Source organism: Dama dama, chromosome 1 (assembly GCF_033118175.1).
Source record: "Dama dama isolate Ldn47 chromosome 1, ASM3311817v1, whole genome shotgun sequence".
Taxonomy (NCBI): domain Eukaryota; kingdom Metazoa; phylum Chordata; class Mammalia; order Artiodactyla; family Cervidae; genus Dama; species Dama dama.
In genome coordinates this window covers 73,402,599-73,416,877 of record NC_083681.1, presented here as the reverse complement: position 1 = coordinate 73,416,877, position 14,279 = coordinate 73,402,599, and the positions used below count along the sequence as shown (strand labels likewise).

At 51.1% G+C, this 14,279-nt stretch overlaps 1 protein-coding gene across 4 annotated transcripts in view; it reads right to left on the bottom strand.

The window, feature by feature from the left end:
* PRDM11 (PR/SET domain 11) overlaps positions 1-14,279 on the bottom strand; it is a 94,865-nt gene that overhangs the window by 11,411 nt on the left and 69,175 nt on the right. For 3 of the 4 annotated variants that reach the window (XM_061152273.1, XM_061152275.1, XM_061152274.1), the window contains exon 6: positions 3,818-4,005. In XM_061152273.1, coding sequence (XP_061008256.1) covers positions 3,818-4,005 — 188 coding nt within the window. Of the gene's footprint in view, positions 1-3,817; positions 4,006-9,504; positions 11,690-14,279 lie in introns of those variants that run through there. The other variant, XM_061152277.1, reaches the window with a different exon arrangement.

The following is a 14,279-nucleotide window of genomic DNA, read 5'->3' as shown; positions in this document are numbered from 1 at the left end:
GTTGCTCAGTCAGTCATGTCTGACTCTTTGGGATCCCATGGACTGTAGTCTGCCAGGCTCCTCTGTCCATGGAATTCTCCAGGCAAGAATACTGGAGTGGGTTGTCATGTCCTTCTCCAGGGATCTTCCTGATCCAGGGATCAAACCCGTGTCTCTTGCATTACAGGCAGATTCTTTACTGTCTGAACCAGCAGGGAAGCCCAACTTGGTAAAAGGTACACAAAGCACCGAGTCCCACTTCTTTCTCCTCCCTGACTCTCCCTTAGGGCAAAGTCCATCTTATAGCAACTGTCCTTTCTAATTCTTCCAGTAAGCAAAAGATAGGATGATGCGAGGAAGCATAGCCTGAACCTCTGTGGGTCTCACTGATGACCACGGCAGGAAGAAAACGGAAGTCAGGGACACCGGCAGCTGCTGTGGGCTCCAAGATGACAGCCGCTAGCATGATAAAGCAGGACGCGTGGACACAACGCATGCTCAAAATACAGCTGCTGTGTTTCCTTACCTGACAGTTCTGACGTTTCCTCTTCTATTTCTTTCTAGCGTGTAAATGATGTCAAAGACCTTGGTGAACTCCCCAACAATATATTATGTTAGCCTGATTCTTCAAAATGGTTAATACAGTTGCACAGATTGCTATAGATGTGTGGGTGCTGCCTGCGGGGACAGATGCTAAGAGGTACCCTCAGAAGGCCCTGACAACCAGCTGTCCGTGCAGCGAGGAACTCTCAAAGTTTTCCTAGATCAGGGGCGGGGTCCTGGGAGATGTGACTCTGAATATATGTTGTAATTAGGCTTCTGAGAGCTGTGTTTGAGCAAGGCCTCCAAATGAAGGCCAAGGGCTCTTTGCATACAACCCAGATGTCCCATACTGTGACTGAGCCTTGGCATCCCACAGCTGGCATGGGGTGCTGTGCCCGGCCCATGTATGACCCCAGCTCAGAAGGGAGCAACCTATTCAGGACGCTCAATTTCTGTCCTCAAATGAACACTTAGGAATGACCTTAATTCCTGAAACTCATTTCTGTAACAGTTGAGGGGCAGAAAGGGTGGAGATGAAGAGAACTTTTAAAAAATGCGACACATTCGTACCACAGATAAGACACTTGCCCATCAGAATCCCTGATTAAAGTCAGTGGCTACCCTTGAACTTTCTCATGGACCACTCAGGCAGTAAATAGCCGAGGATGTCAAGAAGTCAAGGCTCACATCACCAGGGATTCCTCATGCCTCTCTGCTCAAGGTCAAGGTTATTCAAATTTTCTAGGATGAGCAGATTTCTTTGGGGTCAAGGCTCCCAGAAAAAAATCTGTGGGTCAAAGAAGGCCTTTAAACATTATGAAATTGATCCTAAAGCCTCCACAAAGCATGGGGGAAACACCATAAAATAAATCAATAACCCAAAGTAGACAAATAACAAATAAAGTCTTTGAACACATGTATAGATGCATCCTGTTCTTAAAAGATAACCACAAAGGAATAATTTATGCTCTTTAGGAAGCAGTTCTGGGCTCCAACTAATATTCCTACGTAATGCTGCTCAGTCACTCAGTTGTGTCCAACTCTTTGTGACCCTATGGACTGTAGCCTGCCAGTGTCCTCTGTCCATGGGATTCCCAGGCAAGAATACTAGAGTGGGTTGCTATTTCCTTCCCCAGGGGATCTTCCCAACCCAGGGATCGAACCCACATCTCTTGCATCTCCTACTTTGGCAGGAGGATTCTTTACCACTTAAGCCACCAACGAGAGTTCCTACTTAGTAAGGACTAATAATTCAAGCTCTGGACTTTAGCGGGGCTCCAACCTCCAATTACAAAGAAGTCTCCTTCCATGTAAGACCTTAAGTGGTTGAGCGTGGGGGACTCCCCCCTCCAGAGCAGGACAGGCACACAGATCTCAGACACCACTAACCGTATGAGATACTGCCAAAGCTACAGGCTACATGGACACATCTAAAGGACACTGAGCCCCAGGGCTGCTCCCAAGGGCTTCGGGGCCAAGTCCACCCTCTGCTCGGACCCTGCCCATCATGGCTTTCAGTTTCCTTCCTATTTCCTACTTCTCAGCCTGGCCAGGAATTGACACTCCTTCCTCCTGTATCTTCACACATCTTGGCAGACAGATTTCAAGTCTGTCTGCCACGCTCCTTTGAACCACTTCTGAAAGCTCATGTCCTTCTCTGAGCATTCCCCTTGGGTCTCAGGGCTCTCTGAGGATGATGTAGCTTGCTGTGCTTTGGAGAAGACACTGGGGGAAAAAAGGCATTACAGATCCAGAAGAATTCAAGAAGATCATGGCCAAGGGATGGAACCTGTGTCCTCAGATACAGCTTGGTTTTCTCCTCTTCTGATGATAAGATTCTTTTGGAGATTTCTTGACAGTCTTCATTCATTCCTTCTTTTATCCATTCAACAAAGATTTATTGAGCACCTACTCTGTACCAGACACTTTCATACACGGCACCTCCGGAGATGAAATGGAAACCATTGCAATCACGTCATGGAAACATGCCTTCCCAAGTGTAATTGGCACATATGTGCCCAACACCCAGCTCCAAAGAAGACAAGAGAGGAGTGTATCTACTGGGTCTCCTCCCACTGCCCATCCGATCACCAGATACCTTTTACCAAGTCAGGCAGCAGCTGTGTTCTCAATGTCCACAATTTGCTTTGCTCTGTTTTGGTTTTGAAGATAGCGTAATTCCAGTGGGTCCTTCTTACCCCTTTTTCATCATTTCTCTTCATAGTCCAAATGAAGCTTTATTTACAATAAGTAGGTTGGTCAGAAATATGGTAAGGCTTGCGTGTCGGTTTGGTTCCCAGGACCAGATGGACTCTGGGTCTTTGGATATGTGGTTTTAGTTCAAGGAAGGTCCCATTGGAAAAATGACCTGGGCTTACCCATTTGTGCTGGAATGGCTGAGGATGGACTCAAAGAGGCAAAGGGCTAGGAACTGGGGAATATTTTAAACCACTTTCAAATGACTCATCTAAATGGAGCCTGGATGGACACCCACCCACCAGGCTATGATCCATATATAAACTCACCTTCCCACCTCTCTCCAACCTTCTTCTTCTAAGAGAAATTGTTCTTTCATAGCGTATCATTAGAACAGCTAGGAATGAGACGAGGAGGAAGCAAGGAAGAAACTGGTTTTGTCCGGGAGGCCAGACCACACTGTAGGTTAGAACTTAGACCCTGGACTGAGACAGACACGGGTTAGGAGCCTAGCTCTGCCCCTGCTGACCACTGTATTTATCTGATGAGTGAGTCACTGTATTTATCTGATGCTCCGTTTCTACACTAGTAAGATGGAAAGAATAATCCACATGCTAGCATTCACATGTATATTATCCAGCTAATTCTCACTGCACATTCACAGAGCAGGTGCTAATGGAAATGATTACATGGGACACTGTAGAAAACACGTTTAGCGCATATTAAGTACTTAGTAAATACCACCTGTTATTGCTGCTATTATCGAGCCAGTGGCAGTTTACAACATCCTTCCATCAATCTGAGTTGGGGAAACAGAATCAATTTTGATTATACGATTGGCACTGGAGACTTGTCTCACTCCTGCATGCTCTGAAACATCTATTACAGGGCTCCTGGTCCTGTCTGGGGAAGGAGGACACACCGGGGTCCATCCCAGAGCAGCTGCTCCAATCTAGCCCATCCGTTTCCCTGAGTTCCTCTGGGTCTCCCCCGTGTACAGTACGTCCCATCGGATTTCCTAGAAGCGCCTACAGAAGCATTTCCGGCCTCGCTGGGGCTGGGGGGCGGGCGTGGCCCACGCCCGCGGGCGGACACTCACCTCGGGCCAGGTTACGGTGGACGGTCTCCTGGGACACGCAGTGCAGGCGCTTCATGTAGTCCTCACTGTACCAGACCCGCAGGCGCTCGCCCGGCCGGACGTCCCGGCAGGCCCGGAAGTAGATGCGCTCGCTGTGCTGGAAGGCCAGCAGGTTCTGCTCCCTCTCCTCCCGGGAGATGACCACGTACCTGGGGGTGAGGGAGACAGGTGAGACGGCGCGGGCCACTCTTCAGTGAGTGCCTGCTGGTACCAGGCACAGTGCTGGGCAGGTGCCAGTGGCTGGATGTCCATGAGCATGTGGGCACCTGCCAAACTCTACAGGGCAGCCGCCCTGCCCAGAGCAGGCACCCCAGCTGCAGCCAGCCCCTTGCCTTGCTGTCTGGTGTGACTTCAAGCCTCTGTACCCCTAAGAATCTGTTTTCCGAGCCTGGAAATGACACCTGCCCTGCCCACCTCCCAGGTTCTGGTAAACATAAGATTCAACCCCAGATAGACTGGAAAACTATTTTTCACTAACTTTTTGTTAAGTCTTTTTTGAATTTGTTACAATACTGCCTCTATTTTACACGTTTTTTGGCCACAAGGCATGTGGGAACTTAGCTCCCCAAGTGGGAATTGAACCTGCACCCCTTGCATTGGAAGGCAAAGCTTTAACCACTGGACTGCCAGGGAGTCCCCCCTCTTCACTAACTTTTAACTGCAGGGGCTCCCAGATACCCACAGGCCTCTGATGGTGGTAAGGGTAAGATCTTTGAACTGTTTCCAGTATGTCACAAAGCCTAGCAGAAGAAACCCATGTGACAAGGGTGCCCACAAAATCAATGAATGAATGCTAAAGATCAAAGTCTTTAAGAAAAAAAAAAAAGAAAGTATGCCCAGGGGAGACAGGAGAGGTGGTAAACAAGAGGCAAAGAAAGCTGAGCAACCACTTAATCGAAGTCATTTTCAGGTAAGGAAACTGAGGCTCAGAGAGGCAAAGTCACTTGCTTAAGGTCACACTGCTAATTAACGGGAAATAGAGCACTGAGGTGTATGCTTTTCCCACCAGAATTCATGGCTCCATTGTGGGCATGTAAAGCACCAATTTAGCAATGCCCAGAAAACCTTCAAAGTTCTGTCGAACCCTTAGAATTTGCAGCTCTCACCCATTCTCCCTGAAATGACATCTCCAATATCCAACCTGCCACCTCACTCACCTCCAAAGGGTGAGACGATGCAGCATTTGCAGGGAGGTGAAAATGTACAGATCAAATGGACAAGATGACAATATTTGGAGTTTTAGGGTTCTGCGCTATCCAAGGGCCTAGGAAATTTGCAGTCAAAAAAGGGAGGTCCAAGAGGGAGGAGATATATGTATACATAGGCTGACCCACTTCATTGTAGAGCAGAATCTAACACAACATTGTAAAGCAATTATCTTCCCCGCAAAAAACCCTTCTTTTCCTCATGCTATGGTTTGTCTCAAAAGCTAGGGAAGAAATCAAAGTATGTCTGACTGGCCCAGCCCAGAGAACTGTACTTGGAACAGTCTGAGGGAAACAATAGTTCACAGCAAAAAATCCAACACTGATAAGAAAAGAGACACAAAGTAACACATCGTATTGTTGGCACAAATAATTTTTTAAATGATCAGCTCTGTACTGGTAAAGGTGGCAAGACTAGGGTTTCCCATACTAATGGAGAATAAACTGGCAAAACCCTTTAGGAAACAAGCTGGCAACACGGACTCCAGCAAGTGTGTTCATTCACGTTCACAGCAGCATTATGCACAAGAGTCAAACCGTGAAAGTAACCCAAGGGTCCACTGATGGATGAATGGATAAGCAAGATGTGGTATATATATACCCAATGGAATAATAGCCATCAAAAGGAAGGAAATTCTGATCCATGCTACAACATGAACAATCCTTGAAGACACATACTAAGTGAAATAAGTTGGTCACAAAACAACAAATAGTATATGATCCCACTTCTATGAGTAGTCAAATTCACAGAGACAGAAAGTAGCATGGTGGTTGCCGGGGGCTGGGAGAGGAGGAAATAAGACAGTCAGTGTTTGATGGGTCCAGAGTTCAGTTGGGGAAGATGAAAAGGGTTCTGGAGACAGATGCTGGTGCTATTTGTTTAACACTATGAATGTACTTAATACCACTGAACTTTACACTTAAAATGGTAAATTTTATGTTATGTGGATTTCCCCACAGTTTCTGTAAAATTAAGAAAAAAAATATCCAAGTGTTAAGATGTGGATCAAGAATGCAAACTCTGCACACCACAACACTGACTTGTTTCACTGCTCGTAATAATGCAAAAGCAGCATCTAAATGTCTAATACCAGATAAACGATTTAATAAACCGTGGTATATTTGTATGCTGGAATGTTACTCATCTAAAGAAAAATCTTTTCAAAGAATCTTTTATGACATGGAAAAACGGTCCTGATATAATGCAAAGTGGAAACAATAGCACTGATGTATTATGGTTCTAATCATGCTTTAAAAACAAGCCTGGTAAACCACTTGAAATACACCAATGTTTTAACAGTGATTAGCTTTTATAGATGGTTCTACTTCTTTATAATTTTCTGCACTTTCCAAGTCTTCCTCAATAAGCAATTATGACTGTTAAGCCCTCTCCCCCACCCCCTAAAAAAGCCAATTCCATTACAAACACCAATTCCAGTCAAGGCTGGCAGCGGGGACAGTCATGGTGGCCACAGCTTTGGGAATCCACATCTGTGGTACCCTAGACATAAGGCCCCTCACATATAATCTCAACTCCCCAACTGCAGAAATCTGTCTTTTCTTCATACATGAGACTTCTTCTGAATGTGCAAACTCTTTTTCCAGTCCCCATTTTAGCAAGAGCCTGGGATCTGACATCCAAAATTAATCAGCCTAGTGGTCAGCACAGAGCAGAACTGAAGCAGATCAAACTTCTCTACTCCCTGACTTGGGAGGCGAACCAGTCATTCATGTTTTGTTCTAACAAAAATCACTTGAATCACAGAGCCCAAGGGGAAGAGTATACAGTCTTTCCTTTTTCCAGTTTCTAAACAGCTATCCGGCTCTAAAAGATAGAATTATTTTCTCTGACATTCAACTTGAAGAGAAAAAAGTAGATGAGGAACACAAAACAATCAGGGATTTATTCCAAAGGGCAACCTGGTGAAGATGTCAGAAGGTTTAGAAAGATTCAAGTCCATTTCCCTTTCTACCTCCTCATACTTTCCTAACCCAACAAGAATCACTATTTAGGAAGAGAGGTCCTACTGAGCCTTTCCCTTTCCAGGGGATCTTCCCAACATAGGGATCGAACCCAGGCCTCCCGCATTGCAGGCAGATTCTTCACCAGCTGAGCCAGCAGGGAAGCCCACTGTATAGCACAGGGAACTATAATCGTTATCCTGTGATAAACCATAATGGCAAAGAATATGAAAAAGAATATATATCTCTCTCTATACACATATATATGTAGGTATAACTGAATTACTTTGCTGCACAGTAGAAATCAACACAACACTGTAAATCAACTATATTTTAATTAAATAAATTGTTAAAATGTTTAGGAAAAGAACTCCAAAACTCTGTATAGATCACAAAGTATCTTCAAAGATCAAAACTGGTTCAGCATCCAGTTGTATCTGGTTGTTCTGAAAGGTGGCATTTGAAATATGATACACATGGGAACTCTCAGTGAATCATAAACAATCCATTCCCCTGAAAAGATGTTTATGTTATATCATTTTTGAAGTCAAGCTAAATGGAGCCAAGCTAAGTCCCAACATCAACTATTTCTAGCCAGGTCTCCCGCTTTCAAGTATTTTGCAGTTAACACCCAAATGGCTGAATCCACTCCTAGAATCCCTCTGTCCTCACTCAACAATCCCTGTATGAAGAAGCACGCCTGCTCTATTACACGGCTACAGGTGAACAAGGGCCCTTCCTGGAACAGAAGGCTTCCAGAGAGTGAGAATCTTTCTATTTGTTGTTTCCAGGTCACTACCTCGTTGGCTGGAAGCACAGAGTATGTCAGAAGGATGATAGAAAATGCGCAGCACAGGCTGATCTGTGAACACTAGTGTTTATTTGACAGTTTTTCAAACCCTTTGAAGCAATCAAGGGGGTGGGTGGTGGTGGGGTGACAGTGGTGGGGTGATTCTGGACTGAAACTTTCATGATGATAATGGATTGTTTTTACTCTCAACTATGCTGACTTTGGGTATTGGCTAGATAAGCCCTAAGACAACACTTTTCAGACCTCACCCACTGTGTCTTATCAAGTGCACCATATTTTCTAACTGGCTCAGGAAATGAACTACCAGTTTCAACTCAAGAGAGAAAATAACCTACAGGGCATCTATTTTGTCGGAGGGGATAGACAAAAGCCAAGCTCAGACACTCCCACCCAGTGGCTCTGTCTCTGATGGAAAGGAAGCAGCTCCAGACCCCGAGGCAGAGATAGGAAAAGAATGACGGAGGAGAGGCTGGGCTCTGTATTCTGCTAGGCATTGAGGTCTCTGGGCTGGGAAGGTCTTTGGGTCATGCATCCACCCCGCCTAGATCATCACCTAGACTTTAAGAGAACACCACTCAGCCAGCCCTCGGCACAGCTGGACGCCTCAGACTCTTAGGACTGATGTCCTCGTCTAAAGCTAAAACCAGCTGCTCATTCATTTCCATCCACTGGCACCAGTTTCACCTTCCTGTTTAACTTGCTAGCCCCACATTCCCACTGAAGCCAAGAAAAAGAAGCGGAAAACTTTTCCATCTGAAGTTGACATGTCTCTGCATCTCTGTGTCCCTTCTGCCTCCTACGTGCCCTCCTCTCTCCCCAGGACCAGAGGGAGAGGCCAGCCAGTCACCACCTTGACCTTGGTGGCAAAGACCCCCAGGCCTGGTTTCACAGCATCTTTGCATCTCCTGGAGATTGGATAATATTGATTTCCATGGCCCTGCATTTTGGTCGAGAATGGCAGAGGAGAACCTAGATTCCAAGAGATCAAAGGCAGGCTGGAATCTCCCAGAAAGTGGACGGATCCTTGGTCAGGACCCAGGCATTTCCTGCCTGGGAGAATCTCTCCCTGTGACTGGAACTAAGCCAGGGCAATGCATAGGTCAGGGGGTCCCTTTCCTGCTGAAGAGACTCCCCAGGGGAGCCAGAGAAAATCACTTCATGAGAAGTCTCAGAGCTAGGTGAGCAGGGCTTTTTACCTGTGCCAGTCAGACACCCAGATCAGCGGGCAGGTGAGCAAAAAAAGTGAGTGTCTCACAGTGGGCCCTGAGGTACCCTGGCAAATGGACAGCCCCTGATCCTTCTGGAGTCTCCTGCCAGAAATGGTGGGGCTTTTTCCCCCAGGACCCCTAACATACTTTTAGGGAACAAAAGGTAAAATTCATTGAGCAACATCTCACTTTTGATGAGCAGAGAAATTAAATGCAGTGAAATGATTTCTTATGGGGATGCTTTGCCTCCCTCAGCCCATCAATTCCTTTCCTTTCCTCTAAGGGTGCTGAACACAGGGCATCTGAGAGCTGATGGGACCTGGAAAATGCCAGGGGCACCTGAGCCCCTCTCACTAACACGTTTTTCCTCGGTCATCTAACCCGTGCTTTGGGGGCCTTGAGGTTTTCACAGGAAGCGAAGAAAGAGAATATACACCAAAGAAAGATGCTGGAGACCAAGTGTGTTCCAAGTGTGAGATCAATTCTTTTTATTGCCATCTTAACAAAAATACTTGGGAAGGCAATCTTTGATTCCAGCATCAGAGGGCGGGGCAATGCCAGGCAATATAGTCAGGCTGTCAGACAGGGGAGAGTTGACTTTTGGGGACTGGGAACCCCCAAAGAACCACAGAATGGGAGAAGGAGCCCAGGACACTGTATTTGCCCTCCATTCTCCCAGCACAGGGCAAAGCTCGGGCTGGGTTTAGAAGCAGCACTCCAGGAACGGCCATGGCAGGCACTGGGCGCAGCAATCCTCCCGGCCCCCACTCTGGCTCTAGGGGGCTGGTGTGGAAGGATGGCTGGCTGGGGATATATGGCAGCCTCAGGCCAGGGAGCAAAGAGGACGCAGAGCTAAGCTTGCAACTGCCACCCCCCACCCCCAACTCCCTCCCTAACTCTAAGAACCCGGCTCTTTCCCCACACTCCAAGACCAAACACGAAGCTTTGAGATGTGTGTAGCTAATGCACAGGCAGCCCAAGCAAGCGGAGGCATGGCATGCTGGAACCTGGAATGGGACAGGAGCCCTGCTGGGTTCTGGGTTCGTTTAGAAGCCAGGGGAGGGGTTGCCTTCTAGATCCTGAGATTTGGACCCTACTTCTTCCCAGCCACTGGCTGTCAGCCTTAGTGTTGGGGGGGGGGTGTGTGTGGAGGGAGGGATAGGTGGGAGGGCAGGGGTGGACTCACATCCTAAATGCTGCTGCTGCCTCCCACTCAAATCCCAGAGGGCTTGGCAGGGGCAGGAAAGGAGCAACACCCCTCCCAAGTCCAGATCTGGCCTCTGACAGGGGAGGTGGAAAAATCCACAGGTCCGGCTTCCAGTTCTGCCCTCACCTCAGAGTAGATGATGCTGTTTCATTTGTCATCTATGAAATGCAGATGAGGATGGCAGTAATGATGACCGTAACACCCGACTCGGCCGCCTCTCCCGCTCTGTCCTGAGGACCCACCGAGCTCACAGGCTCGGAGAAGCGTAAAGTGCTCTAAGATCGCCAGGTTGTGTCTTCCCCTTCCTCTGACGACGTCACCTGGCTCTCCTCCCCGCCCCACAAAAGGCAAGCACGGCAGCTGAGCACACGCGCGTGTGCACGCACACGCACGGAGGGCAAGCAGAAGGCCAAGCAGGGGCTCAGAGCCCTGGGGAGGGAGGGCAGGCCCCTCCTGGAGGGGCTGAGCTCTGCTGGCCATCCGCAGGCCTCGCCCCCACCCCCCGCCCCCTCCCAAAGCAGCAGAATCAGGGCCTGGGAGGCTGGTGCAGCAGCCCTGAGGATGGAGAGCAGGATTCCATTGAGATGCTCTTGCAGCCCCCTTCCCTGCAAGGCCTGCTGCCGCGGGATGCAGACCAAGAGGAGGCTGACCTTCCAGGCCAAGCAAGCATTGAGCAGGCAGTTTTTCCTGCATCTTAAGCACCTGCCAAAGATGAGGGAGTCGGGCTGAGCCCAGGGCAGCCAACCTGTATTCAGTGAGGAGATGACAGTTCCCCCCAGCACCCTACAAGGTCATCGATGGTGGATACGAGAGACTGGCCCCCCCGTCTTAAGGCCAGATGCCCCTCCTCCAGCTTTCTTCCTCCCAGTGCAGACTGGCCGGCTTAGAAACTGTGCTTTCTCTTCCGCGACCTGGTAGTCCGTGCTGGAGCTGGTGCTGGGGGCGCCTCTGGGGGCTCCACCGGGCGAGCCTCGGCTGGGGGGGTGGGGCCCACGGGGGCGGCCCCGTCAGGCCCCTGCTGAGATGCCCGAACCCCATCCCGGATCTCCATCAGCGTCTGGCACGCCTGGCTGACGCGGCTGGTCAGCTCAGCCACGGCCTGGCCGACGGCCTGCATGCTGCTTGCCAAGTCCCGGTGCACGGTCAGCAGCTCCTGGCAGAACTGCCGAAACACCTCAGTCTGCTGGGCATGGGCGTGGAGGAGCTGCCAGTCCAGGCCTGGGCTGGGTGGGCTGGGGTGCCGAGGGGTCCTGCAGGCAGCCTGGGGCGAGGGCCGGGGCAGGGCCTCCGGCTTGGGCCCCACCGTCTCGGACTGGTCAGAGGAGGAGGAGGAACGGAGCAGGGTGGGCCTGGCCAGGCAGGCCTCTTCCTCCGGCGATGGCCGCAGGGGCACCCGCAGTGGCGGCCTCGAGGGCCCGGGAGTCTCCTCATCTTCGTCATCTTGGGGGATAAAAAAACCAAGAAGGGCAAATGATTACAACCCGGAGAAAGACGGCAGCTCTGGGCTTGGACGCACCGCCCCCCTCCACTGGCAAAGTTACCTAGCTTCCCCCCACCCTGCTACCCCTCAGCCTAGTTTGGCCCCTGCTCCCTCCTCATCCAGCCATGGAAAAGTATCTACTCTCTAGGTCCCCAGGGTGTTTGGGCCAAACACCCCAGGGAGACAGGTGAGCATGAATGCCCCCGGTCCCCAGGCCCCCTTCCTATCACAGAACAGCAACGTTTCTCGAGGGACCGCTGTCCCAGTGACGGCATGTCAACCCAAGGTCTCACTTCCTCTCTCTGAGGCTCAGATTCCTCAAAGCAAAGATAACAACTGCTCTATCTGCCTCCCCGACCTCTTGCCCATCTAGCAGGGCTGTTAAGAAGACTCCACAAGAGGACAGAAGGAAGGTGCTCTGCAAAGCTCTACACCTGCCAGAAAGGTACTATGGATGCTCTCGGCCACTGCCCTGAGTTCCAGCCTCCACGCGGTCGTTTCTGAGTTGCTTGGGGCCACCTTGTGGCCTTGCTGGAATCTGCCTCTTTTGGTCACGGTGGGGGAAGCTGACAGACTGGAGAAAGGAGGCAAGGGATGGCGGCACTGGGACAGACAAGCCCAGACAGGGCAGAGCAGATCTACCTGGACACCCAGCCCTGCTGCCCCCTCGGCGCCCCCAGGCGGGCTCCCGGAGCAGACACATCCCATCTACCCAGGAACACCCGATGGCATCAGACAGACCGCTCTGCGCGGCCCTGCACACTCTCGGATCTCGGCGGCTCTCTCGTGACCAAGGTTGTGCTGAGCTAATTCCCATAGCAAGAGTGAAAAACATACAGGCTGACCCTCCAGACAGGCACATCTCTCTGCCTGTACGCGGGGCGGGGGGCTGAATTCAGAACCACCCCAGGGAAGGTGACAGGAAGACAGATTCAGGTTGCCCTGGGCCACATGCCTCCCAAGGGTCCTGGCATCTCCTTAGGGCCAGCATGGCAGAGAGCTGAGTGCCTCGTAGACCCCCGCTTGCTTGGACTCCCACTGTGGCGGGGCGGGGGGCGGGGGGGGGGGTTGGTGCTGGAAGGAGCGGGATGTACTGTGGTGACGTCGCTCCCTCCCTTTCAGGGCCTCGTCCCACCCAGCCCCTGGCCAAGTGCCGCAGCAGCTGGGGAAAGGAGGGCCCGTTCTGCCTGCGGTGGAGGGGTCCTGGGCCCCCTGCCCAGCTCACGTCACGTTTGGTAATCTCATTACCTTCAGTCTCGGGGAGACAGAAGGATGAGCAAGACAGAATTTAAGAAACAGACTTCACCTAACTAGCCCCCTTCTTTTTCTCATAATTTAGTAGCATCTTCCTGAAACTTGGGAGCTGGGATTCTCGGGGACCTGGCAAGACCCAGGTTCGAATCCTTATTCTGAATCTAGTCCTGAGACCACCTCTGTGTCTGAAGCTCAGTTTCAGACGAAGCTTAGCTTCATCTGGACAACACCAAAGTCGGACTGGAGGGTCTCCTGCTTCATCCCTAGTTCTTAATAGCTGACTCTGAATGGTCCCCTGTCAGGAGCCCCCGGAGGCCAGACAGGAAATTAACATGTTCTCTGCAGTAGGGGGCCTGGGAAGGGAAGGCTGGCTCTGTGAGCCATATTCCCCTGGGCTGGCCCGGCTGGCACCCCTGGAGCCCTCCTGCCCTGCTGGTTACTGGGAAGCCGGACGGCCTCCGGCTGGGACCGCAGGTGGGGGCAGATGTGTGCAGAAGCAGAGCTGAAAGGGGATGGTCTCGAGTGCTCCCCCTTCTGGTGAGTGCCGAGAACTACAGCCCCAAAGGACGGCCGCCCCGTCTAGGCCTGGAGATTCCACACCCCCCAACCCTGGCATCAGCGTTCATCCTGAGCTATAAGAAGCAGAAGGGGGAAAGAGCAAGATACGTGCTGAGGGAGAAGAAGGAGTGGAGGGGCCATGGCGAGAGGAACCAGAGCGCGGAGAGAGGGATCTTAGAGAAAGCCTTGGGGCAGGCAGAAAGAGGCAGAGGGCACGGAGAAAAGAAGGCAGCAGGGCACTGCAGAGGGCTCGCGGAAATATCACAGAGACAAAGACCCTAGGAGCAGGCACACAGACAGGCCTGAGCTTTCGGGGGCCCGGGACTTGGCCGGCTTCCTCTGACGCCCCTCCCCCCTCGCCTGCTGCACGGGGCTTCCCTGGCTCCTCTCTGTTCCTGGAACGTGCCAAGCGCCTTCCTGATGCGGGGCCTCGTACATGCTGTTCTGCCTGCGAGGCCCTCCTCCCCTCCCCTGCGCTGCGCCCCACGCACACCGGCCGGGTTAACTCTTCCCCACCCTTCGTCTCCATTCAACTGTCTCTCCCGGGGGCGGGGGGCGGAGGCCTCTCCACTCCTGCTCTCAGACCACCACCGGCTGCTCTCTAATCTGCAGGGCTGAACCCAACAGGAAAATGCGGGTGCCTGCTTCAAAACTTAGTCTGAGTTTCAGGAAGGGGAGAACACAAGAGCAGCCAGTCCAGCTCTGAGCTCCTGGGGGAGGCAGGTCGCACGCCCACCA